The 25904-nt window shown below is 40.5% G+C and overlaps 2 protein-coding genes across 2 annotated transcripts; both read right to left on the bottom strand.

The window, feature by feature from the left end:
• Positions 1 to 3459: 3459 nt before the first annotated feature.
• Positions 3460 to 5234, bottom strand: LOC146581699 (TBC1 domain family member 2A-like). Its single transcript, XM_085247141.1, has 4 exons — positions 5064 to 5234; positions 4794 to 4979; positions 4048 to 4169; positions 3460 to 3718 (listed from the first exon to the last, which is right to left on the bottom strand). The coding sequence occupies exons 1-4, from the start codon at positions 5232 to 5234 to the stop codon at positions 3517 to 3519; spliced, it is 681 nt and encodes a 226-aa protein (XP_085103267.1). The 3' UTR covers positions 3460 to 3516.
• A 17024-nt stretch (positions 5235 to 22258) lies between these two features.
• Positions 22259 to 24835, bottom strand: LOC146581698 (uncharacterized). The gene has a single exon (XM_085285854.1). The coding sequence runs from the start codon at positions 24794 to 24796 to the stop codon at positions 22559 to 22561; it is 2238 nt and encodes a 745-aa protein (XP_085141980.1). The 5' UTR covers positions 24797 to 24835; the 3' UTR covers positions 22259 to 22558.
• Positions 24836 to 25904: the final 1069 nt, after the last annotated feature.

Genomic DNA, 25904 nt, shown 5'->3' with positions numbered 1-25904 from the left:
GAGAACATAACAGCAAAAAGCCAGTAGCTGGTACATGAATGGATAAAAATTGGATCCCTCTTAGATTGAATTGGTTGGGATCAGGCACATTCATCTGGGAAAGCAATCCTTGAAGAAGGTCTGAAAGGATGGTGTTGAAGGTAGAGCTGAAGTCCACAAACAGGATCCTAGCATAGATTCTGCAGGACAAAGTGTAGGGCCATGTTGATGGCATCGTCTACAGACCTGTTGGCTCTGTATGCAAACTGCAGGGGGTCCAGGAGGGGGGCCGTGAGGGTCTTAAGATAGGAGAGAACCAGGCGCTCAAAAGACTTCCTGACCAGATGTCAGAGCCACAGGTCTGTAGTCTTTTCGTCCAGTGATCTTTGGCTTCTTGAAAGCTATATATGATATAAAAATTATATAAAAACTGTTAATCAGCAAAAGAAATGATATCATAGTTCTTATAAAGAAAGCCTCTATCAATCAAACACCAGCAGTGTAGCAATGTTGTTCACTTACACTGTATATAAAACACTGATTTTGGCTACATCCAGTTTTTACTGTATTATAAACATTTTTTACCATGAAGAGTAAAGTGTTTGGCATTTTTGTCATTGTTATTGAGCTCAGAGATCAGGCCCAGCCCAGTATCTACCTGGTTATGAGCAAGGAGCTGGAGGTGATAACTCAACAATAACCAGGCCATGCATGCATGGATGGATGCATGGATGGATCAGTTTGTAGGCTGTGTGTGGTCAGCAGCAGGCTGCTGGGTGTGGACCAAGAGGGAAAGCCCAGCATGTGAAACCCATCAGCAGAAGGCCAGAACAAAGGTGCACAGACAAACGCAGCCCAGACACTCAGGCAGGACGAGTAAAATAAATGGCAGCAAACACAGTATGATGTGGTAAAATGTGCTTTCTTTCACAAACAGATAGCACAAACAAGAATCACAAGAATCTCCTTTGTGGTTCTTGTTTTTCTTTTGAGTACATTAATAAAAAGTTGAAATAAAGTGGCAATAAAATTCATGCACTGAAGACCACACGAAACCCTAATTCACCCTACTACCTGTTGCCTTCACATTCCATTTGCATCCCTTGTCCACAGAATCAAAAATGACCCTTCTTCGCTAAAGATCGAACATAAAGCAATTGCATTTTAAATGGAAGCCCATTTTGCATTAAGAAACACTATCAGCAATCAGAAATTGTGTATATCAGAGTTCTCTGTTTTTACTGTCCTGAAAACTGCATTAATTCAGTGGATGCGGTTAGGTTCAAAACAACGTAATATAAGAGGGCAACCAATTCAATCTAAGAGGGATCCAATTTTTATCCATTCATGTACCAGCTACTGGCTTTTTGCTGTTATGTTCTCATATCGCGTGAGAGTTTATTTGCCAGGTGTCAGAAGTCTAATAATAAAGCTCCGGCACAACGTGGTCGAAGTTACCCGCATATCGGATCGCATCATGTCAGTGAAGATCGACGCCGACCCGACCGTCCTACGGATTATCTCCTGCTATGCACCACAGACCAACTGCCCCGACGAGGAGAAGACAGAATTCTGGCGCGCCCTCGACGACCACCTGCAAACGATTAGCCCTGAGGAACACGTGGCGGTAGGCGGCGACCTAAACGGACATGTAGGCAAGGGGAGAGACGGATATCACCGATTCCATGGCGGCCAAGGATTTGGGACCAGAAACGACGAGGGTTGCCGGGTACTGGACTACGCAGAGGCCCACGATCTTGCCGTGACCAACACCTTCTTCAAAAAGAAGCCGGCACACCTCATCACGTACTCCAGCGGCGGCAGAGACACCCAAATCGACTACTGGCTAGTCCGAAGACCCCATCTCAGCCTAGTCACGAACGTAAAAGTCATACCATCAACCAATATTGGCCCTCAACATCGGCTACTTGTGATGGATCTCCGACTCAACCTTGGCCAACGACGACGAAGAACACCAACCACGACGGTGGAGAAGATCAAGTGGTGGTGCCTCCCTGAGGGATCCAATTTTTATCCATTCATGTACCAGCTACTGGCTTTTTGCTGTTATGTTCTCATATCGCGTGAGAGTTTATTTGCCAGGTGTCAGAAGTCTAATAATGAATAAAGTTCAGGATATGCTTAAAAACTCACCTCAGTATAGCCGTCATCAGAAGGAAGTGCGCTTCACTGACTCATCAACTTGTCTCAGGCTTTCCACAAAGTTTCACAGTTGACCTTAAAGTAAGATGCTGCAAGCTTACCTTGCAGTGTATTACTTTTTAAGGTCTAAAGACCTTAAAGTGCGCTATAGATTGAAGTGATTTGAACTGACAACAGGGCTAATTCAGCACTTCAAGTTAACATCAATAAAAGTTTTTAAATTTATTCTGATTTCCGTTTGTTTTCATTGCCTGTGCTATCTGTTATTTAGTTCAAATTGTGGGTAGATAATGCTGTGCTGTCATGTGACCTGTTCTCTCATGTGTGCCTTTCTCTTGTTTTGTATGTATTTCTCGTTTGTTATTTATTCCTATTTTATTCCTGCAATTGGTATGGAATTCATTTTTTTTAAAAATTGATCAGTGTTTTGAAATTAGATGTGATGAAGATGTGACCTTAATTTACAAAATCAACATCATGTTGGATTCAATGAGACATGAAACTAGTGCATGAAACAGGTCTCAGTAAATGTTCTCATAGACTGCAATACACTGCCCCCTGCTGGTCATTATAAAGTCTGCAGATGTCATTTGACATGAATGTCATATTTGTGAAACAAAATAAAGGACTCTGTAAAATAAATGAAAATCAAATATTTATATACAGAATATTTATGTACAAATGCTGAAAAAGACATTTGAACAAGATGCACACCCAGTAAAATTAAAAAAAAAAAGAAAAGTCAGTTTTATCATGTGACTATCATGCTGTCATTTCTGCACAATGCACTTTACACCAGATCAAAATAAAACACTGTGAGGTCGTTCTAACCGGAAGCCCAGAGAGCTTCGACAATGCAGCACAATGCCCTGAAGCATCAGCATCAAAATATACTTCAAGTACCAAAAAGTACTCATTGTGCAGAATGCCCTATTTTTGAATAGCTGGACATTTAATTACTTTATCACCAGCTGTGACTACAGCTGATAATCAACCATGTTTCATAGGGATGTGACTACATTTAGAAATGTCACGCATTTTTAGGTATAAAGCAAAAGATGCAATGAAATAAATAAGCTATCACATATTAATCCAAATGAATTCACTGAAATACATCTGCACATTTCTGCAGCCTGACTTATTACACACGTGAACACAGTACACATTTGTTTACTGCAAGCTTGTTTCAGAGATGTGATGCAGTTAAATCTGTATGCGTCTGTTTCCTTGTAGTGTTAGTAGAGATGGTGAACCTGACACAATCCTGTGTTTGGTGTGAAGGAAACCAGTTAACAGCCGGTTTAGTAAAATTCTCTTGAACTCATGGAAAACTCATCGTCGTCTCGAAGTGAGCAGCTGAAGCGTCCCGTGTGATCAGAGGTCCTCGTCGTCCTCGCTCACCATGACGTCGAGCTCTTTGTCTTTCCGTACGACGCTCTCGGTGATGACCTCCTTGTGCTGCTCCTCCAGCTCACGCAGCTCCGCCTGCAGGCGCTCCAGGTGGAGCACTCGCCTGTTCCTCAGCAGCCGGCTGGGGAATGGGTTCATGTCGTTGAAGGCGATGCTGGTCAGCTTCCTGCATGGACACACGCAGGTGGAAAGGACTCGATCACCAACACAGAGGAACTGGAAACTGATCAGCTTGAGTGTTTCTGTTTTATGCTGCTTGATACTTCAGGTACTGCAGTTTGAGCAGGAAATACTGGACTGACTGGACCACATGTATCCGAGAGCTGCAGATACTTAAAAATCTTTAAATCGTTGTTACTGTGATCAGGGAAATTTAAACTTCTCACAAAATTTCAGTAAAAAGGGTTTGAAGCTCAAAGATTCAACAGCTACATCCGCTACACTTCTGAGAGTGTAACAGCTCGTAGATTAAGGCGGGTGGAGGCGAGTGCGTACCTGGCATTGGAGACGGTCTTTGTGAAGAAGCGTAGGTACTGGTAGATCTCCACGCTGTCGTGAATCTTCAGGATGTCGTCCTCTTTGTATTTGAACAGAGCCAGAGTGTATCTGAAGATCACCTGCAGCACAGACACGCATTTCATAACAGGACACTCACGCCACACAATTAATTGGAAACTTTGAGGAGGTGAGTCATAAAATTACTCTTTCAGTTGTGGTGCAGTTGGGCCCTTTACTCATTACAGCTCTGATCGATTTCCAATAAGCCACTTGGTTCCTCAGTTGCCAGATAATATTAACTTACTTGGTAGTTGAGCTTTAAGTTTAAATTAAACTTTTGGGTTGGATCTACGTGGCTGAAGCTGTTGTCAGCATTTATCCCTGTGTGGTATATATTTCTGTGTCTGAACTGTGATTTTATTTCCTGATACAAACGATGTAAAAGCTGTGCTGCATTTGTCACATTGCAGAAACAAGCCCAAAGCCATTGTCCCGCTCATCGTCTGGATTTACGCTGCTTGTGGTAGACTGTGAGGTCGTTACTAGAATTATCTGCTTTCCCACTCCTATTTCATGTCACATGACAGTTCCCCATGCTTAGTAAACAATGTCTTATTACTCCTAAAATGTAAATAAAGACATCTAAAGGTGAAAACAAAATCATTTTTGTTTCCATGGACACTACTGTGGTGCATTCAAGTGTTGTCTGCATTTCTGTCATGGTGTGTTCGGGTGTATGGTACCTTGGTACCCTCATACAGGAAGGCGTCCCACAGAGGCATCAGGATGTCGCTGGGCAGACTCTCCACAAAAACCACCAGGAACCAGTTGAAGGTGACCAGAGAGACGTCAATGTTGTGATCCTCAAAGTGAGATGCCAGGCGAGGAAGCTTCTCCGCCATGAAGTCCTTCAGCACGCGCTGGTCCGCCTGAGCACAAAGACTCACAGAGATCAGCCTCACTGATCACTAAAACAGATCACAGCAGGCAAGCAGGTGAGTGTGTCTGCTGACCTTAGAGGCCACCAGATTCTTGGTGTAGTAGTCCTGAGGCATGATGGCTTCCACCACTGCCACCAGACACCAGAAGGCGTCTTCGTCACTTTGGAGGACCAGCAGAGCGAGGGCCGCTAACCTGTGGACATTGATGGAAGGTGAGGTTCTGCCTGGAAGGCGGGTCCACATAAGAACTCAGATATAAAATTTATACTTTTGTTCTGACCTGCTGAGTACCTGGCAGCAGCCAATGGCAGGGTTATGCCCGGAGAAGGCCAGAAGGATGCGGCGGAGCTGCTGGAGGGCGGGGCTGGACAGCGAGGAGAAGTGCTGATTGGTCGTCAGGGTTCGGTGAAGGTCCAGCTGGACCTGCCTGGAGGCAGGATTAGGAGCTGTCCGACTCTTCTCACACAGCTGGAAACAGAACAGGATTACTGAGTGCTCGCCAGCATTCCCAACAGGAAGGAGGAGGAGCCACCTGTGCTCAGGTGCGGATAAAGCACTCTGTTGGCAGAGGTATGAAAATGCGCAGTAAAATCTAACGTGCATAGCTAACTTCATCAACGACATTTTGGGAGGAATAATCACACATCAGCCTTCGGCCATTTTTTGATGAACGCATACGCCCCCTAGAGCGCGCTAACTTTATTAACAGCCACACAAATGTAAAGCACACATCAAACATAAATAAACCATTTGACTGTCTCCATAATTGAGAGAATTTTCTCTTCTTATTTCAACACACTCTCTCTCTCTACAGCTGTACCTGCTGATAGCGTTGCGTGTGGCACTCTTGGCTTGTCAAAGTTCTGGCTCGGACCAAACAGCGCCACACTCTGCCGATACTCCCGAGGGACGCCTTCACGCACCAGAATTTTGAGCTCAGGTGAGATGATGAAGTCATCGTCGGACCTGCCTGCAAGGTACTGAGCCCAGCGGCTCAGCAGGGGGTGCTCCAGACCCTCCTACAGAGACAATGATGTATGATATAAAAAGAGGATAACCATTATCTGTTAAGCATTATGTTACAATTTAACATAATGTAAAATTGTAACATTGTAAACATAATGTTACAATTTTACATTATGTTACAGTTTAACATAAAGTAAAATTGTAACATGATCAAATGTGTGAACAGATGACACAACTGCAAGGAGTGTGTGTACAAATATCTTTTATTTTAATCAAGCACTTTACGCCATGTAAACAGAATGTTACCATTTAACATAATGTAAAATGGTAACATTGTAAACAGAATGTTACCATTTAACACAATGTAAAATGGTAACATTGTAAACAGAATGTTACCATTTAACATAATGTTAAATGGTAACATTGTAAACAGAATGTTACCATTTAACACAATGTAAAATGGTAACATTGTAAACAGAATGTTACCATTTAACACAATGTAAAATGGTAACATTGTAAACAGAATGTTACCATTTAACACAAGGTAAAATGGTAACATTGTAAACAGAATGTTACCATTTAACACAATGTAAAATGGTAACATTGTAAACAGAATGTTACCATTTAACACAATGTAAAATGGTAACATTGTAAACAGAATGTTACCATTTAACACAAGGTAAAATGGTAACATTGTAAACAGAATGTTACCATTTAACACAAGGTAAAATGGTAACATTGTAAACAGAATGTTACCATTTAACACAATGTAAAATGGTAACATTGTAAACAGAATGTTACCATTTAACATAATGTGAAATGGTAACATTGTAAACAGAATGTTGCCATTTCACATTATGTTAAATATAACTAACGGATTTACTTTACCAAATGGACCATCCCGGCCTTGCCGTATTGGTCTATTTGATTCACCTTTGTTTTTATTGTTTCTTTTATTTTCACTTGCTACACATAGGACAGACATGACTGAGGGAAAGAAAGGGGAGAAAGAAAGAGGGAAAGAAAAACAGCAGGGAAGAGGAATGGTGATAAAGGGCAAAAAACAAAAACCAACAAAACAAACAGACAAAAAATATATATATCAGTCACTTCAACTCAAAGAAGTCCAGACGCTTTTCTTTCCAAGCTCCTTTGACTGACTGTTAGGACAACTTATTTATTGCAAGCATGCAGTACAAGAATAACTCGATGTTTCTGACTTTGCATTACGAATTGTTTACCCACTGACAATCATTTCAAATGAAATTAAATTAAAAAACAATTTGTGGTAACCTGATTTTAATTCAAAAAGAATCATTAACAACACTTCTTGTAATGGTGTCAAAATCAGCCCAACTTTTACTTTCAAATGCAAAAAGTAAAAGAAAATGAGCCAACATACTGGACACATATAATTGTCAATATAATTGTTTATAAACAATTATACTGTCATCATTGTTACAGATATGGAAACTTTATTAACAATTTGTCCAAGTAAAAAAATGCCCTGCTAATTGTTGGGGATTTCTCTCCTCTAGCCCTTTCCTTTAAGCTCTTCTTTACATCCCCCCACCCCCACCTTTTCTTTTTTCTTAATAATATAACAATAAAAACAATTGGCTGCATTTTAAATGTGTCAGATCAATGTCTTTATTCAAGAATACAAGAAATGGTAATAGCTGCATGTGTGTTTGTGTGTGTGCATAATATGCATACTTTACTTGTTGGATCCAAATCCCACAAGGAATAAAATAAAACAAGAAGACAAATTATCCTTTCAAAAAAACAGAGATTGTGGATGCGTCTGGCTTTCATAACTGGATGCAGGATAATATTTAGGCACTGGAAGTCATCCAGCCCCTGTTCTCTCAGGGAATGGACTGAACAAATGTCTAAGATGGCATCATATGAACGGGTTATGTACAGAATTAAGGGGAGAGAAGACATTTTTGAGCAGGTCTGGGGTCCTTTTTTGGTGTACATCGACAATGTCTCCTAGATATTAGACAGGGGCAGGGATAGCTCAGTAGGTAAAGTGGTCGCCCCATGATCGGAAGGTCGGCGGTTCGAATCCACTTAACGGCTACCCTGAGGTACCCCTGAACAAGGTACCGTCCCTACACACTGCTCCCCGGGCGCCTGCTTAGTGGGCTGCCCACTGCTTCACTGAGTGAATGGGTCAAATGCAGAGAAAAACAAGTAATTTCCCCATGGGGATCAATAAAGTATCCATTGTTATTATTATGATAAATGTTCTTTTTGGGGGGGGGTTCATGTGTCATTGGTATTTTTGTTGTTGTCTTTTTCTTTTTTTTTCTTTTTTTTACTTTGAAAGTCAGTAGAGGGAAGAAATTGTCTTAATGTCATCAGTGGTCAAGGTTATGTTTTGTTTTTAGGCACCTGGGTGTTTTGCCCCCATTACTTTTGTTTTTGCTGATGTTTCCCAGGAGGCGGTATATCATTTTGTTTCTCCTGGGTTTTTTTTTTTGGGTTTTGTTTTTTTTTGTTTGTTTGTTTGTCTTAGTTACTGTTAGTCCTTATTTGTTGGTTATTGTTAAGAAACGGACAGAGAACTGACAGTATGATTATTCCAGTTGTATATTTGTTAACGTTTCTGTCCATCCAAAATATGAATAAAAAAAAAAAACAAAAAAAAAAAAAACAAGAAGACAAACAAAAACAAAACAAAAATATATTTCTCTCCCTTCCCAGGTCAGGTTCACAAAAGCATTGCAGCTCTTTATTCCTCTTGTACAGCTCCAGAGTCTGTCAGCCAAAAAGAAACTACTGAGGTTCCAACACCCAGTGTTTCTGTAAACACAGATGAAAATGAACAGTCATCCACATCTAAAAGATTTGTAGATTCGAGGGACCGGTATAATACATCTAGTACATCTTTGTTTAAACCTCAGAACACAAAAAGGGAACAAACCATTGTATACAGATTTAAAAGTGCGCAAAGCAACGAACAGTCACCCTCTGAAACAGCTGAGGTTATCACAACCATTGTTTCTGTAAATACACAGGAACAGTCACCCACCTCAAAAAGATTAGTATATTCAAGGGACCAGTGTATCTACTCTGGTCAAAAGAATCCATGCTTCGTACTGATGTCCACAATTCTTTTTTATTCCTCTCACAATCATGGAGCACCGTGAAAACTAGAAACGAGTAAAATAATATCAATAGCACATATGACATCCATCTCAGCCACTTATTTCTTTTCACAAGGTGCACAAGTGCTTAACAAATAACAGCATAATGTTTTTACCGTGTACGCCTTGTAAAACCAGTAGTAGAAAAGTTGTAGGTTCGTGCTCTTGTGGGGGAGACGTATGTTATCCACCACCTCGATAGCTAGCCGAGAGTTCGAGGGTCACTAGAGCCGCCGAGAACGCATGAACTACTTACGGTAGGACGTTTTGCCAAAGTAAGACGTTTTGTCAGAACACCGAGTCCTCAGGAGGATGCAGCCCATGAATTTGGACACGATCTCAGATGCACTTCTGGTGTTGTCATGGCAACCCACACAAACATTTCAGCGTCAGCTACAATGAGGCGGAGCCCTTACTGGGACACTGAGCTCAGGTAGAGTGAAAGACAACATTTTTCCGCATCCAAAACAGCAGCGCTGTTCCTGTGACCTCTAGTAAAGCCTTGTTAAGGTTCAAAATTGAGGAGGGAGAGTACAAACCATCCATGGTCCAGAAGGTCTTGGTCAAACAATGATTTTAATGAACACACGTGTGGGAAGACACTCTGTACGCAGACAGCCAGTAGTCCTCAACTTAATCAAAGCATGAACAGATATTTTATAGCATCAGGGTTTGATTTACTGACGCCCCTTCATGCGTCACAGATACATTTTATACATAGATCAGATCAACACCAGAATGACTTTTCACCCAGAAGATCATCTTCTATTTTCATGGCTAGTACTTTCCGTTCTTGTCTTAAAGTAAATTGTTCCTCTTTCTTGCCGAGACAACAAGGACGGTTCCTCTTTTACCGAGACACTTTTGCAGTTACAACCAGACATGACTAATCTCTCCTCTAAATAAATTTAACTCATGGGTGTGTGTGTGTGTTGACCTCACATGCTCTTTGTGTCACCTCTTCACCTACTGTCTGTATCTCGTCCTCAAATGCTCTTTCTCAATTCACCTGTTGCACTTCTGACCTTTTACCAGGACAGAGGCTCACTGAGACTATGTGTATGTCTTCTACTAAATAAATGTTTTAACCAAGAACCTCTACTTAAAAGCTTAATATAAAATGATCTGATATATAAGTGTTTTGTAAGCATGTACTGCAATTCCTTCTATGGCTCCAAGTCACTTGCACAATAGATTGTCCGAACATCGCGCCGAACAAAGCTTCCGACCCCCAATTAATTGACCGAGCTCCAACTCTTTAATAAGCACAGATATGCATTGTGTATAAAATAGTCATAACTGCTTAAGGCCTTCTTAAAGCTATCTGTTACATTGTTAAAGCCTCGTCTTAGCCTGCTGCTCAAAATAACTTCACTTCTGCAAAACTCTCTGCAAGCCTGTTTCCTGTCAGCCTGTGACTTTTAGCCTTTCTAAAAGACACACTGTTCAACCCCTGAATGCAATATAAACTCCAGATTATATTATTAATGCAATGGTAATGATGACAATTATTTAACAATAGCAGTAAAATAATTTCCCTGCTCCACATTCCCTCTCTCGACCTCTGGAACACCAGAGGTCGCAATACATTGTGTCCTCGCTCAGACCCTCTCTAGCCGTCCTCTGGCTCAACCAGCTCCCATTCGAGAACACTCCATGTGTAAGCTTAGGTTTTCTCGGTCCCTCTCTTTTGGTTCACGAGGCCTCGAGATCTCCAGGATCCTCGCCCCTCCTGTGGTCGCTGAGATCTTCTGCAAAGGAAACAAAACACCTTGTCCTGCATCTCCCTAACTTATCCTTTTTGGGACTCTGTATTCAAAAGCCTGATCCTAATTATGTTCTTAACTTATTGACTTATATTTATATATATTCTTCAACGTTACTCATTACCTTAAAACTCTTTAAGCCCTGCTTTCACGTCCGGTTGCTCGCTCTATTTTCCCTTATCTGATCATCAACATCCTGTGCACAAATTGTCGCTGCTGCAAGTTCCTCTACTCTAAAAGATCCAAAAAAAACAACCACTTTAATCAATTAAGTTCAAGCATATAAGCAATTACTCCTGTATACATTTCATCATAGCTAAATGCTGCCTTGAAACAACTCCTATGTGTTAACTTCATTTTAACCTCACATTTCCTATGTTATAACCCGTTTTTGGTATAGCCTTTTTATTTCATTTGCTCCCTTTAATGTAACAATACCTTCTAATTCTAATTTATCAGACTTAACCAAAATATATGCTTTCCTTCCTCTTTGGTCCTTCTTTAAGTTCAGTTAAAAGCTAAATGAATTTGAGGCCTTATGCCTGGAATCAATACTGTCATGTGTGTTTCTGGACTCTGTGTCTGTAAGCGTGTGCAATCCTTCATGAACTCATATTATCCTCACAGTAGATTGGCTAATCATAGCGCTAGCCAAAGGCTCGTGACCCTCCAGAGACAAATTTGAGCCACAACTCCTTTAAAAGCACAAAATGCAATATGTATAAAAATCATTTCTATTTATAAGCTCCCCCTTTATCCTAAAAATACCTCCTATGTAATATCTGTATGTGTAAGCCTACATTATAACCACTACTTCTAGAAATCAAAAAGAAATCAAAGCTGTTCTACCCCTTCAACCCTCACTAATTTTCCCTCTAAGAATTATTCACAGCTTTGAAAAACCGGCATTGTATCTTCTAAACAGGATTCAGTTCTGTCATGGTCCTGGGCCATGTTGGCCCAGTATTCTTGGTTCCTTGTATTTTCGCTCCTTATTTAGGCCAGGTTTTCTGAGGTGTCCTGTTGTGGTGTTCCCTAAGTGTTTTTCCCTTTGTGACTCTTACCCCCTTGTGCCCCTCTGTGTATTTATGAGCTCTCGTCTCTCTTTGTGTTTATTCCATGTTTCCCCCAGCCTGTTATGTCTGTGTTCTCCCCGTGCTTTCTCTCCTCCTGTCTGAACCTCTGTGTACTTCCTGTTTTACTTTGACAGTCTCTCGTCAGTATGCGTAATGTTGTGTTCACTCCTGCCCTGTCTCGTTATGTTTATCAGTGTCACCTGTGTTCCCCACCTGTGTGTAATCTCCCTGTGTTCTCTGGGTGTATTTAAGTTGTGTCTTCTGTTATGGTAGTTGCTGGTTCGTCTGTGTTGTTTCCCCTCGGTCTCCCTGCGTCTCTTGTGTATTTCCCCGGACCTCCCTGCATCCTCGTTTCTGGTTTGTGTTATTAGCTTACCCAGTTTAGGTTTCCGGTTTCTTGTTTTTCCACCAGTGCTGTTTTGTGCCCACCGTTGTAAATAAATATTCACCTGCACCAGAGCTGCCGCCTTTTGGGTCCTTTTCTACAACTCCACACGGCTTGCCCCGCAAACCGTGACAAGTTCACTTTAATCCTTTAACCTTAACTTAAAAATAACAGTTTCAGTTTTACCATATCCAAATGATCAAAAACCCAAAAGGTCCTAAAATGATCCTAAATTATTAAACAATTAAATTATTAAACCCTAAACCCCCCTTTATCTTGATACATTTCATGTGTCAAGATACTATACAAAACTAAAAATGCTCAGTTTTCCCCACTCATGATCCAATCTATATCATAAAAATAAACTTAAAACAGAACAGTTATCAGTCATGTGTTTCTTCAATTAATGATAACTGAGTTACATCAAAAATATTTCCCCTTTAGCATTTGGCATTCTCCCAACAATATACTATAATCCCATAATCTAACCCCAGTCAACAAAACAAAAATTTTTCTGGTAAAAGCAAATTGTTTATCCACATTTATTCATCCACACCTTCATCCAGTCACACATTCACATGCAGTCACACCATATATTTGCTAATGGTGGAGCTTCCCGCGTCAGATTCTCCACCCTCAGCAAAATGAGCTCAGTCATTTTTTATTTTCCATAGGAAAATATTTCTTTATGCTTTTGGACTGGATTGACTCGCATAAAATCCTTTTTACAGGGACTTACGACCTGAATAGTCCCCAGGTAGCTTTCTCCTCAGCCAATTGTAATCTGGAAAGCCGCCTTATATTTGCTCTTCCCGAGAATTTTCAGCGCCGTTATTCACTGTTGCAGGCCTGCTTAAAACAGAAATGGAAAAAATAGAGCTGATTGTTAGCTCATAAAAACAAAACAAAATCACCTGACAGGTTTTCTTTAAGTGCACTGTTACAAAATAATGGGCCCAATTTTTAGACATGTCCATGTTTCCTAAAACTCCCTCTATTAAAAACAAAAATAACAACAACAACCTAACTGACAGAATCAACCCCTCACCACAACAACCTCAACAACCTTAAACACACAAGTCTTGCCACCACATAATTTCACCTCCTCAATACACCGAAAGTCTCATTAAAACCACACAATTTGCACACAAAAATCACCCCCTTATGCTCTGTAACATACTTCAATTCAGCATAAAACATAACCCCCTTACAACAACATATCACTAAACTATAAATTTCCTACCCAAATCTGCACTTCTCTTGTCTGCCATGCTTCCTCTCCTGAAAGTCACTTCCTCAGTCACACACATACAGGAAGCTCCTACGTCACCACTCACTCCAGCTAATGTGCATACTGAGTCATCTCTCAAAAAGCTGTAACAACAGAAACATATGTTTAAACATTCCCAACTTATTAAATTATGTTATTTCTTTCTACAGTTATCACTGGTTTTGATCACTCAGTACGAGAGCACTCCTAAGTCACTCTTTTTAAAACTACTTTAATCACTTTTTTGTTTTCATAACTCCCTTTGTCATATGGCTTCTTCTATTCCTCAATTACAAACTCAAATGTATTTTATTAAACATTCACACCATTCTATCATTCATACAAAATAGCAAGCTGTTCTTCATTGCATATGTTTGTGTTCTTGGCCAGGTTTAATCAGTGTCTATGCATTAAACTCCATGAGCTTGTCTTGTCTTTATAAGGTTAATGCATTTTCTGTTTGTGTATGTGAATTTGCATATGTTGCTCTTGCAGTGTGTCAGACTCCTGCACAATTCTCCACTTAAGCCGTCAGTTTCTTTCCCAAATCTGCTAACCCAAATTCTAAATTCCCACCTTATTAACACCCTTCCTGCTCCTCAGCCAGAAGTTAGGGCCCACTTGTCAGGTTTATGGAGACATGGCGCTGTGAACAATTCAACCAGAAACTTGCCTTGGCATGTCCAGTCAAGTTAACCTACAGGTTTCTTCCGACCGCTGCACGTGGAAAATTGATCCAGATCTGTTTCGCCCCTAAAGAAACACAACTGAGACATTTTCATCATTATCTTAAGTACTTAAACTACCCGTTTCCCTCTCTCTGGTCAGAAATCCCAACTTATGTCATGTATATACGTGTAAGCAGGTCTTCATTGCTTTTCCTATGTATTTTGTTAATGTTCAGTGAGTGTAAGCTGCTTTCTTCATTGCCTCTATATGTTATAGTCAGGTTTAATTCATGCATCTTTTCCCTGATTTCTTAATTCAAAACTATCTCACTTCTGATTCTTTCCAGAAATAATTTCACATGTAACACTCTGTCTATGTATGTTTTCTATTCTTGTTTACCTCTTTGTTTGTGACGGTGGACATCTCTAAACCATCATGAGTTCAGGCTTTCATTTTAATCCAATTACACCCTGTATTCTCACAGTCGAACTCGTCCGGCTTCGCCTCTCACTGGTCACTGTCCTCTTCTCTGTTTCTCTTCAGTATTTTCCTTTTGGATCAAGTCCCAGCCTGGCAAAATACCACATTCAGTGCCTTTAAACAGTCATGTCACACTGTTCTTACCAGCCTGCTGTCCACCGTGCATGTTTCATCACGTGGTTTCTTCTTTTCTGTGGATCCTCTCAGTCATCTCTTTCAAGATTACTCCAAGCATGGCAAATCTGACAATCAGTGTCCAGTGCTTTACCACCGTTCATTATCCCACTGTTCAACTGCCCAGCCTGTAATTTACAGTACATGTTTCCACCTCGTGGTTCCTTACATGCTGCTGCTGGTGTCGTCAGTGTGGTTTCAGTTGCACTGTCTTTTGGCTGCTGTTAATTCTTGAAGTCCACGATGTTCTGTCGGTCTTCATCAGGAGATTAACTGTCCTTTGAGCTTCTTCTCAGGATGGGAACAAGTGCGAGGTCAAGCTGTAAAATTTTAAGCCAAAATCTGGCCTGTTTTCTCCCAATTATGCTACTCTAGTGGTTTTGGCGCCGTACTCAAAATTCCAGGTTGAGAGAAGTCCACCTTCATTTATCTGTAATCTGTGTTAACACACTAAAACATACAATTAATATCCTTTTCATTTCTTTTCTCAAAACCTCCATACTTAATCTGCCTAGAGTTTAGCTCATCTGTTTCTCTCTCTGGGTGCTCACTCGTCACCTTATATGGGCATGCAAACTTCCTGTCACCCACACCATTTCCTGTTACACACACACAGCACGCAGCTGCTCTGCTGTTTCTCCAGGCTAATCAAACTTATTTTGTATTTACAATCTACAAACCCTCTGTAATTCTACTAACTTTTGATCTAAAATGTAGCATCATTCACACAATGATTTCATAATCCTCTCACACACACCTTTTAAATAAACTAAACTCTTATAACATCACTCATGTATCTCTTAAATTAAAAACACTTTCAAACTTTAAAACATCCTACTTTACATCACCAAAGAAATACCTCTCACACCTTTATTCATCATTCAAAACCTTCTAGTCACCGCATTCACACACTTAAAGTGTGACCAGAGTTGAGGAATATAACTCAAAACACACTTTCCTAAGAGTATTTTAGACATGCTTGTCATAATCAGAAAGAGCAAGTCAAAAACAAACAAACAAAAAATTGAAACCTCCATTAATTCTCACCGCACACACAAGAAATTGAAAAAATAAAACACACCAGCAACTAATGCTGGAGAAAAGTTACTACTGAAAGTAATGTGTTAGTCTTAAGTATATACAGTGCACTCAATATATTTATATATCTACATCCAACTTCAGTCAATTACTATACATCCCCTACGGCAACTCAAAACTTTATTTATAGTCCTCTAATAAACATAAATGGCATTTTAAACACACACTCAACAATGTTTGCAGCAGTATTTGTAAAACCAATTGTGGCTTAAACAGTTCACTGCTTACTAATTTGCATTTTCACTCACACACACACCGTCTAAAAATAGCTCCAGCATTGCCTCAGACTCCTTTCACACAGAGATCTCTTATTTTATATTACAAAGACATCTTATATTTACAACCACTGTCAGATCTGTCAGCTTTAGCGCCTACACAATTTAGACAAATTTAAAATAACCGCCCAGCGGATAAACTCCCTGAGTTTTTTGCGACCAATTAACCAGTATCAAGACTTTAACTGTTTCTGGCCTCATCTCTAAAATCCCTAACACAATTTAAAAGCGTCAACCAACCCAAACTTTGCCTGAAGCTCTATTTTTGGCGTTTCACAGCCAAGGCTTACCCTGAAGTGTTAGGTTAAAGTTACACGCCCGAAGTCCAACTTCTCCTGTCCAAAAAAGCGCAGGTACCGTTCCAAACGGTAAGGAGACTCTAACTCCTAGCTTAATTCCAGGATGCCCTGTACCCCACAGTTAAGCCAAACTGAACTAACCCTGTTCGCCGACAGGTCAATGTCGCGCGTCCACGACAAGGAGGGAGCATAACCTCCGGGCTCTGCGCTTCCTAGCAGACTCGAACTGCCGTTCTAGAATAATTTATAATACTTTGAAACAACAATCAACACCCAAAACAAGTGTATAACTGAGGCAGATCGACCCTGATGGACAATGGGGACTCTAACCCACAAATTGACCAACAAAGGTCTGACCTAATGACCAACCGGGACTTTAACCCACAAAATGACCAAATACCCTACCAAACTACTTGAGACTCTAACTCAATTTCTTTGGGACTTCAACCCAGTATTTAAACTTTTCCTGGCAGACTCTAACTGCTTTAGCAGACTTTACTGCTTTCATTTCTCCTTAGCAGAACTCTAACTGCTTCAACTCATGAGATTTTTCATCAAAATCAAAACAGACATCCACCAGTAACTTCAGTGAGTAGACTTAAATTTTATCATATCCAATTTGGCACACTTTGGAAATAATTCAACAGGTAGTGCCTTACCTTTTGGATAAGCCGGCTTATGCCCACTCACTTCGACCACTGGAATTCATGTCTGCCCGTCAGACCACCTAAGACCAAATTTCTCCATCTACACCTCCAATTCTCCCTCCTCAACCACCGGACGAAGCCCCCAAATGTTAAGGTTCAAAATTGAGGAGGGAGAGTACAAACCATCCATGGTCCAGAAGGTCTTGGTCAAACAATGATTTTAATGAACACACGTGTGGGAAGACACTCTGTACGCAGACAGCCAGTAGTCCTCAACTTAATCAAAGCATGAACAGATATTTTATAGCATCAGGGTTTGATTTACTGACGCCCCTTCATGCGTCACAGATACATTTTATACATAGATCAGATCAACACCAGAATGACTTTTCACCCAGAAGATCATCTTCTATTTTCATGGCTAGTACTTTCCGTTCTTGTCTTAAAGTAAATTGTTCCTCTTTCTTGCCGAGACAACAAGGACGGTTCCTCTTTTACCGAGACACTTTTGCAGTTACAACCAGACATGACTAATCTCTCCTCTAAATAAATTTAACTCATGGGTGTGTGTGTGTGTTGACCTCACATGCTCTTTGTGTCACCTCTTCACCTACTGTCTGTATCTCGTCCTCAAATGCTCTTTCTCAATTCACCTGTTGCACTTCTGACCTTTTACCAGGACAGAGGCTCACTGAGACTATGTGTATGTCTTCTACTAAATAAATGTTTTAACCAAGAACCTCTACTTAAAAGCTTAATATAAAATGATCTGATATATAAGTGTTTTGTAAGCATGTACTGCAATTCCTTCTATGGCTCCAAGTCACTTGCACAATAGATTGTCCGAACATCGCGCCGAACAAAGCTTCCGACCCCCAATTAATTGACCGAGCGCCAACTCTTTAATAAGCACAGATATGCATTGTGTATAAAATAGTCATAACTGCTTAAGGCCTTCTTAAAGCTATCTGTTACATTGTTAAAGCCTCGTCTTAGCCTGCTGCTCAAAATAACTTCACTTCTGCAAAACTCTCTGCAAGCCTGTTTCCTGTCAGCCTGTGACTTTTAGCCTTTCTAAAAGACACACTTTTCAACCCCTGAATGCAATATAAACTCCAGATTATATTATTAATGCAATGGTAATGATGACAATTATTTAACAATAGCAGTAAAATAATTTCCCTGCTCCACAGCCTCTACTTGGGAAAAGGGAGTCTTTCATCAAAGCATCCTGCAGAAGTTGAATAAAAATATGCAAATGTTCAAATGATGCAACTTAATGAAGGCTGACAGCAGTTGTACTATTTTACATTGCAGCGAACAGGGGTGACCATTATTTTCAACGTTTTTACAGCATTTTTCACATTGAAAGTGAAATAATATAAATAATGTGTCAATTAAATTGCGTTAATATTTAAAAAATACAAAAACTACAGCTTTGTTCACAAGCCAATAAAAATGTACTTGGGCCAGTGGTAAATGAAAATAACACTTATTCAGCACCTGGTTGTTGCGGCTGCATCAGGACACCAGATGTTCAGCCTCCATCCTGTAGGCAGACTTATCCCCGTCTGAGAGGAGTCCAATAATGGTGGTGTCATCTGCAAGCTTAATTAATTTGACAGACTGGTGGTTGGAGGTGCGGCAGTTGGTGTACAGGGAGAAGGGCATAGAAGAAAGAACACAGCCCTGAGGGGAGCTCGTGCTGATGGTCCGGGAGTCCAAGACATTCTTCCCCAGCCTCACTGGTTGCTTCCTGTCCGTCAGGAAGTCAGTGATCCACCGGCAGATGGGATCAGGCACATTCATCTGGGAAAGCAATCCTTGAAGAAGGTCTGAAAGGATGGTGTTGAAGGTAGAGCTGAAGTCCACAAACAGGATCCTGGCATAGATTCTGCAGGACAAAGTGTAGGGCCATGTTGATGGCATCGTCTACAGACCTGTTGGCTCTGTATGCAAACTGCAGGGGGTCCAGGAGGGGGGCCGTGAGGGTCTTAAGATAGGAGAGAACCAGGCGCTCAAAAGACTTCCTGACCAGATGTCAGAGCCACAGGTCTGTAGTCTTTTCGTCCAGTGATCTTTGGCTTCTTGAAAGCTATATATGATATAAAAATTATATAAAAACTGTTAATCAGCAAAAGAAATGATATCATAGTTCTTATAAAGAAAGCCTCTATCAATCAAACACCAGCAGTGTAGCAATGTTGTTCACTTACACTGTATATAAAACACTGATTTTGGCTACATCCAGTTTTTACTGTATTATAAACATTTTTTACCATGAAGAGTAAAGTGTTTGGCATTTTTGTCATTGTTATTGAGCTCAGAGATCAGGCCCAGCCCAGTATCTACCTGGTTATGAGCAAGGAGCTGGAGGTGATAACTCAACAATAACCAGGCCATGCATGCATGGATGGATGCATGGATGGATCAGTTTGTAGGCTGTGTGTGGTCAGCAGCAGGCTGCTGGGTGTGGACCAAGAGGGAAAGCCCAACATGTGAAACCCATCAGCAGAAGGCCAGAACAAAGGTGCACAGACAAACGCAGCCCAGACACTCAGGCAGGACGAGTAAAATAAATGGCAGCAAACACAGTATGATGTGGTAAAATGTGCTTTCTTTCACAAACAGATAGCACAAACAAGAATCACAAGAATCTCCTTTGTGGTTCTTGTTTTTCTTTTGAGTACATTAATAAAAAGTTGAAATAAAGTGGCAATAAAATTCATGCACTGAAGACCACACGAAACCCTAATTCACCCTACTACCTGTTGCCTTCACATTCCATTTGCATCCCTTGTCCACAGAATCAAAAATGACCCTTCTTCACTAAAGATCGAACATAAAGCAATTGCATTTTAAATGGAAGCCCATTTTGCATTAAGAAACACTATCAGCAATCAGAAATTGTGTATATCAGAGTTCTCTGTTTTTACTGTCCTGAAAACTGCATTAATTCAGTGGATGCGGTTAGGTTCAAAACAACGTAATATAAGAGGGCAACCAATTCAATCTAAGAGGGATCCAATTTTTATCCATTCATGTACCAGCTACTGGCTTTTTGCTGTTATGTTCTCATATCGCGTGAGAGTTTATTTGCCAGGTGTCAGAAGTCTAATAATAAAGCTCCGGCACAACGTGGTCGAAGTTACCCGCATATCGGATCGCATCATGTCAGTGAAGATCGACGCCGACCCGACCGTCCTACGGATTATCTCCTGCAGGGACGTGCAGAGAGGTTTAAAGGGGCGGGTGCTCAAAGTTAAAAAGGGGCACATTGAACCATGCTGAATAACAACAACACACATTCATCAAGAATCTAATATGGGAAGGGCAGGGCTGTGTTGATCTGAGACTGTAGACATTAAAAAGTCCACAGGAGAGATGGTAGCTGATTAAACAAGTTTCATGAGATAATAACAAAATGCAAAGATTGGTGACAGCGCTTGGAACCATAAGGCAACGAAAAACTGTGACATAAACTCGGCTCTGCCTGTGAATCACTCTTTGCTTCTCTTCTTCCTTCCTTCCCATCATTTCATATATCACTCTCCACTTGCTGTCTATCTGAGAACAAGGCACAACTTGCTATTGCAATAAACTATAATCTAATTATCCACACCTAACAACTCTTGCACTTAATCTATAATAAAATGATGACAGCAAAATGTTATAGCCCTGCCTTTAGTAGCCTCATACAGCTCCTACTGTTTCCTCCTCATGTCCTTACCAGCCATGTCTGCACAATGTTATATCATGAGTAATATTTTTTTAAATCCAGCTAAATAAAACACACACATGCACACACAGTGACATTTTAGACCTTCTTCAGAATACTGTATATACTATGGGCATCCTTAAATTATTATTTATTACTAGAGCTACAATAATAAAGCAATGAGGAGGGGGAAGTAATAAATATGAAATAATGTATTTATGATGATTCCATTTGTTTCACTATCCACTCTGTGCAGGGCAAAGCTTATTACATTTTTAAACTGTAGAGATACAATCATTTTACTGCTGTAAAATCCAACTTTTGTCTTATTTAAAATATAAATCTAATATAATCTGCTTCTTAATGTATGTTCTTTAAAATACAGCGTGTGTTTTTTAATATATTATAATTATAATAATTATTATGTGGACATGCATATTAGATCGTTTTTTAGTGAAATATAATCCCTCCAGAAAGGCAGGAAATGCCCAGAAACTTACTTTAAAACTAAATATGTTCCCTAAAACGGTGACAGAGCTACAGACCCATGACAGCCTTACACAGGTAGCCAGCAGCTATGACCAGCACTACTTGTGCAGTTAATAAAAGGACAGGTAATGTTTGTCGCGCTGTTGCACACACAGCACGCTCGTTTGTTTCAGTTCGTCAGTTGCAACAAGACAGCTTACCAACGTGTACGTAATAAGCTAATACTCCTGTGTGCTACACACTACAGTGTGCGCTGTACACCTACTTACTGGGTTTGTCGCATCAGTCTGTGTCTCTGAGTTAACTTGTGTTTCTCCTACAGCTCCGGACCGCAACAAATGCGCGTGCTCTTTGTGAGCTCGTTCCCGGCTCGTAACCAGCGCGTTCTGCCGTCGAGGGCGATCATTGGTTAAATGTGATCATGTGACTGATGCAAGCCAGATCCTTTTATTTAGCAAAACTATGATTAATAGTTAAATATTATTGTTGAGGGGCACAGACAGGACTCCGCACGCACACACACATAAAATAAATAAATAAATAAATAAAAAAAATTTAAAAGTTGCCTCAACAAAAGGGCACTTTGGGCACTCATCAGGAAAGGGGCGGGTGCTCAAGCCCCTCTAGCCCCCCCCTCTGCACGTCCCTGGTCTCTATCCATCTAGTATTAAATCTTTCTGGGAAACAAGTATGTATATTATGCACACACACAAACACACATGCAGCTATTACCTATTTCTTGTTTTTATACCTAAGATGAATTATTGTTGAATGAAGACATTTTTCAAACAAATGTAAAATGTGGGCAATTGTGTTTATTGGGTAAAGGAAAAGGCAGAAGGGGGGGAAAGGATAGAAAGAATGAAAGAGAGAGATGAGAGAAAACCCCAACAATCCCCTCTGAGCAAGCAGCAGGCGACAGTGGATAGGAAAAACTCCTTTTAAAGTGAAAGACACCTAAAGGAGAAACCTATGGCAGAACCAGGCTCAGGAGGGGGCAGTCAACTGCCGGGACTGGTCGGGGGGTGAGGGTGAAAAAAGAAAAAGGAGGGAGGGGAAGGGGGGAAATGAAGATGGAATAGAGGTGGAGGAAGACGAGGTTACATCAGGTGAGAAGCAGCAGTGCCCCTCCTCCAGAACCAGTGGAAGCGTTTTTTCTTCTTTTTCAGATACTCTTCCACCAGCACTTTTTTCTCAATGATGAGGGTTTTCAGCTCATCGATTGTTTCTGTGTTTTCTTTCTCAAGTTTGTTGCATCTTTTCACCATGTCTTCTAATTGTTCTTGTTTTTCTTTAAGCTTGTCTTTCAGTTCTTTAACTGTTGCCTCCTCTATTCGCTTTGCCTTGTGCACATCTGTGTGCATGTCTTCCAGCTGCTGGTTTCTCTTCTGGATTTCTTGAAGTCTACACTGCAGGTCTTTATGTGTTTTCTGTTGTTCTTGCTTTTGCGCCTGGATTTCAGTGTTTTTGTACTTCAAGGTCTTAGAAAGTTCCTCAAGTTCGGTATTTTTTCTCAGCATCTCATTGATGCTACTCTGCATCGCTGAGCATTGTTTTTCCAGCTTTTTCTTTTCTTCTTCCAGTACAGTTGATTTGTACTTTGTTTCGTTATACAATTCTTGGAGTGCTTGATTTTTCCTCTGGAGATGAAGTTTTTCTTCTTCCTGTTGTATTTTCTGTTGGTCTTTTTCTTGAAGAAGCTCTTTATTTCCGTGCACTTTTTTATCAAGCCTGATTTGGAGCAATCTGTGTTTTTCCTCCATCTCGTCAAGCTTGGAGTCCATTTCCTTCTGTTTCATTTCCATTTGCTTCTTGTCTTGAAGCAACTGTTGACTTTTGTGCAGAGTTTTGTCATGTTTCACCTGCAGCGCTTTGTATTTTTCCTCCATGGCTTGGAGTTTGCTCTGCAGGTCTCTCTGCTCTACGGGCTCTTGTTTCTTTTCTTGGAGGTTCTCCTTATTTCTCTCCAGAGCTTCATCAAGCATTACTCGCAAGCCTTCATTTTGTTTCTCAATGTTCCTCAGCTTGCAATCCATTTCTTCCTTTTTTATTTTCTGTTGGTCTATCTTGTGAAGAAACTCTTTATTTCTCTCCAGAGCTTCATCAAGCATCACTTGCAAGCCTTCATTCTGTTTCTTGATGTGCCTCAGCTTGCAATCCATTTCTTCCTTTTTTATTTTCTGTTGGTCTTTCTCGTGCAGAAACTCTTTATTTCTCTCCAGAGCTTCATCAAGCATCACTTGCAAGCCTTCATTTTGTTTCTCGATGTTCCTCAGCTTGCAATCCATTTCTTCCTGATGTATTTTCTGTTGGTCTTTTTCTTGAAGCAGCTCTTTATTTTTGAGCAGTGTTTCCTCAAGAGTTAGTTGCAGCATTTTCAGTTTTTCCTCCAAGACTTCAAGCTGGGAGTCTGTTTCTTTCTCCAGCATTTCTTGTTGCTCTCTCTCTTGAATGAACTCTTTATTTCTGTGCACTGTTTTCTCAAGCTTGATTTGGAGCGATCTGTGTTTTTCCTCCATCTCGTCAAGCTTGGAGTCAATTTCCTTCTGTTTCATTTCCATTTGCTTCTTGTCTTGAAGCAACTGTTGACTTTTGTGCAGAGTTTTGTCATGTTTCACCTGCAGCGCTTTGTATTTTTCCTCCATGGCTTGGAGTTTGCTCTGCATGTCTCTCTGCTGTGTGGACTGTTGCTTCTCTTCTTGGTGGATTTCTTTCAGTTTTTCCAGAGCTTCGTCAAGCTTCTCTTGGAGCTCCTGATTCTTCTTGACCATGTTTTCCTGTTTTATGCTCTCTTTTTTCTCCTTTTGGAGCAGATCTTTATTTTTTTCCAGAGCTCCATCAAGCTTTTCTTGGAGCTCCTGATTCTTCTTGAGCATTTTATCCCCTTTAATGCTCTCTTTTTTCTCATTTTGGAGCAGATCTTTAATTTTTTCTAGAGCTTCATCAAGCTTTTCTTGGAGCTCGTGATTCTTCTTATCTTGGAGAGCCCATTGTTTCTCCTCAATAATACCTTCCCTTTCCTGAAGCTGGTAGGATAATTTTTCTAATTCAGCGCTCTTTCTCTCATTTTCTTCTGTCAGGATCTTAATCTTTTCTCTGTTCATGAGATTTTCCTTCTCCATTTCTTCCAATCGCTTTTCCTCTAATTCCACCTGTTCATCCCAAGGAAGAGAGCTGATGTAAGGGTCTAGGGACTCATACCATGGAATAGAGCTGGGGTCAGCTTCTTGTCTTTCTTGCTCTTTCTGAGACATGTTGGAGTCTGTATACCGTGAGTACGAAAAGTATCCAGATGTTTGAAAATGCTTTACTGGTGAACGTTTGAATGCTGCTAACATAAGTGCTGCAAATAACGGACTGAAAGTTGTACCTCCTCACCCCTATTTATGGATTCAGAAGCCTGTGACATCACAATTCCATAAGCCAATGAGGTTGTCACATGACATTCTAGAATGAGGTCATGTTTTTGTATGAATTTTTAAAATAACATCAACATTCCGTAAGCCAATGAGGTTCTTACATGACTTTTGAATGAGGATAATTATTTTGTGTTAATCGACATAGCCTGCTGCAGCTCAGAGCTCGTGAGCTCAAACGATCCTCCAACCTCAGCCTCCCGGTAGCTTGGATTACAGGCACGCGCCACCGCACCCGGCGAGAAGCAGCTACGTTAACAGGGCTTTTAACTATGTCTGAGGTGACATCATGACACTAACCTGCTGCCCATCATTAGCAAAGTTGTAATGATGGGCAGCAAAGATGAGGAATGAATGGTGCACAATTGTTATATGCAAGTTTTTAGAAAGCTCGTGGTTAACCCAAGAGTATTTTGTCACAATATCAAGAAGAGTAAAGCTTCAATGTCAAGAATAGATAGGAATATAGGGAATTATATATTTTTATTTAAAGACAGGACTCACATGTTTTCATTTCTAGTCTTTAAAACCTGTCTCTATCAGGGACGTGCAGAGAGGTTTAAAGGGGCGGGTGCTCAAAGTTAAAAAGGGGCACATTGAACCATGCTGAATAACAACAACACACATTCATCAAGAATCTAATATGGGAAGGGCAGGGCTGTGTTGATCTGAGACTGTAGACATTAAAAAGTCCACAGGAGAGATGGTAGCTGATTAAACAAGTTTCATGAGATAATAACAAAATGCAAAGATTGGTGACAGCGCTTGGAACCATAAGGCAACGAAAAACTGTGACATAAACTCGGCTCTGCCTGTGAATCACTCTTTGCTTCTCTTCTTCCTTCCTTCCCATCATTTCATATATCACTCTCCACTTGCTGTCTATCTGAGAACAAGGCACAACTTGCTATTGCAATAAACTATAATCTAATTATCCACACCTAACAACTCTTGCACTTAATCTATAATAAAATGATGACAGCAAAATGTTATAGCCCTGCCTTTAGTAGCCTCATACAGCTCCTACTGT

Source organism: Mchenga conophoros, linkage group LG2 (assembly GCF_057382185.1).
Source record: "Mchenga conophoros isolate Kocher_MC1m ecotype Shallow Benthic linkage group LG2, M_conophoros_male_GT1.1, whole genome shotgun sequence".
NCBI classification, from domain to species: Eukaryota; Metazoa; Chordata; class Actinopteri; order Cichliformes; family Cichlidae; genus Mchenga; species Mchenga conophoros.
This window is presented reverse-complemented; position numbering and strand designations above follow the sequence as displayed.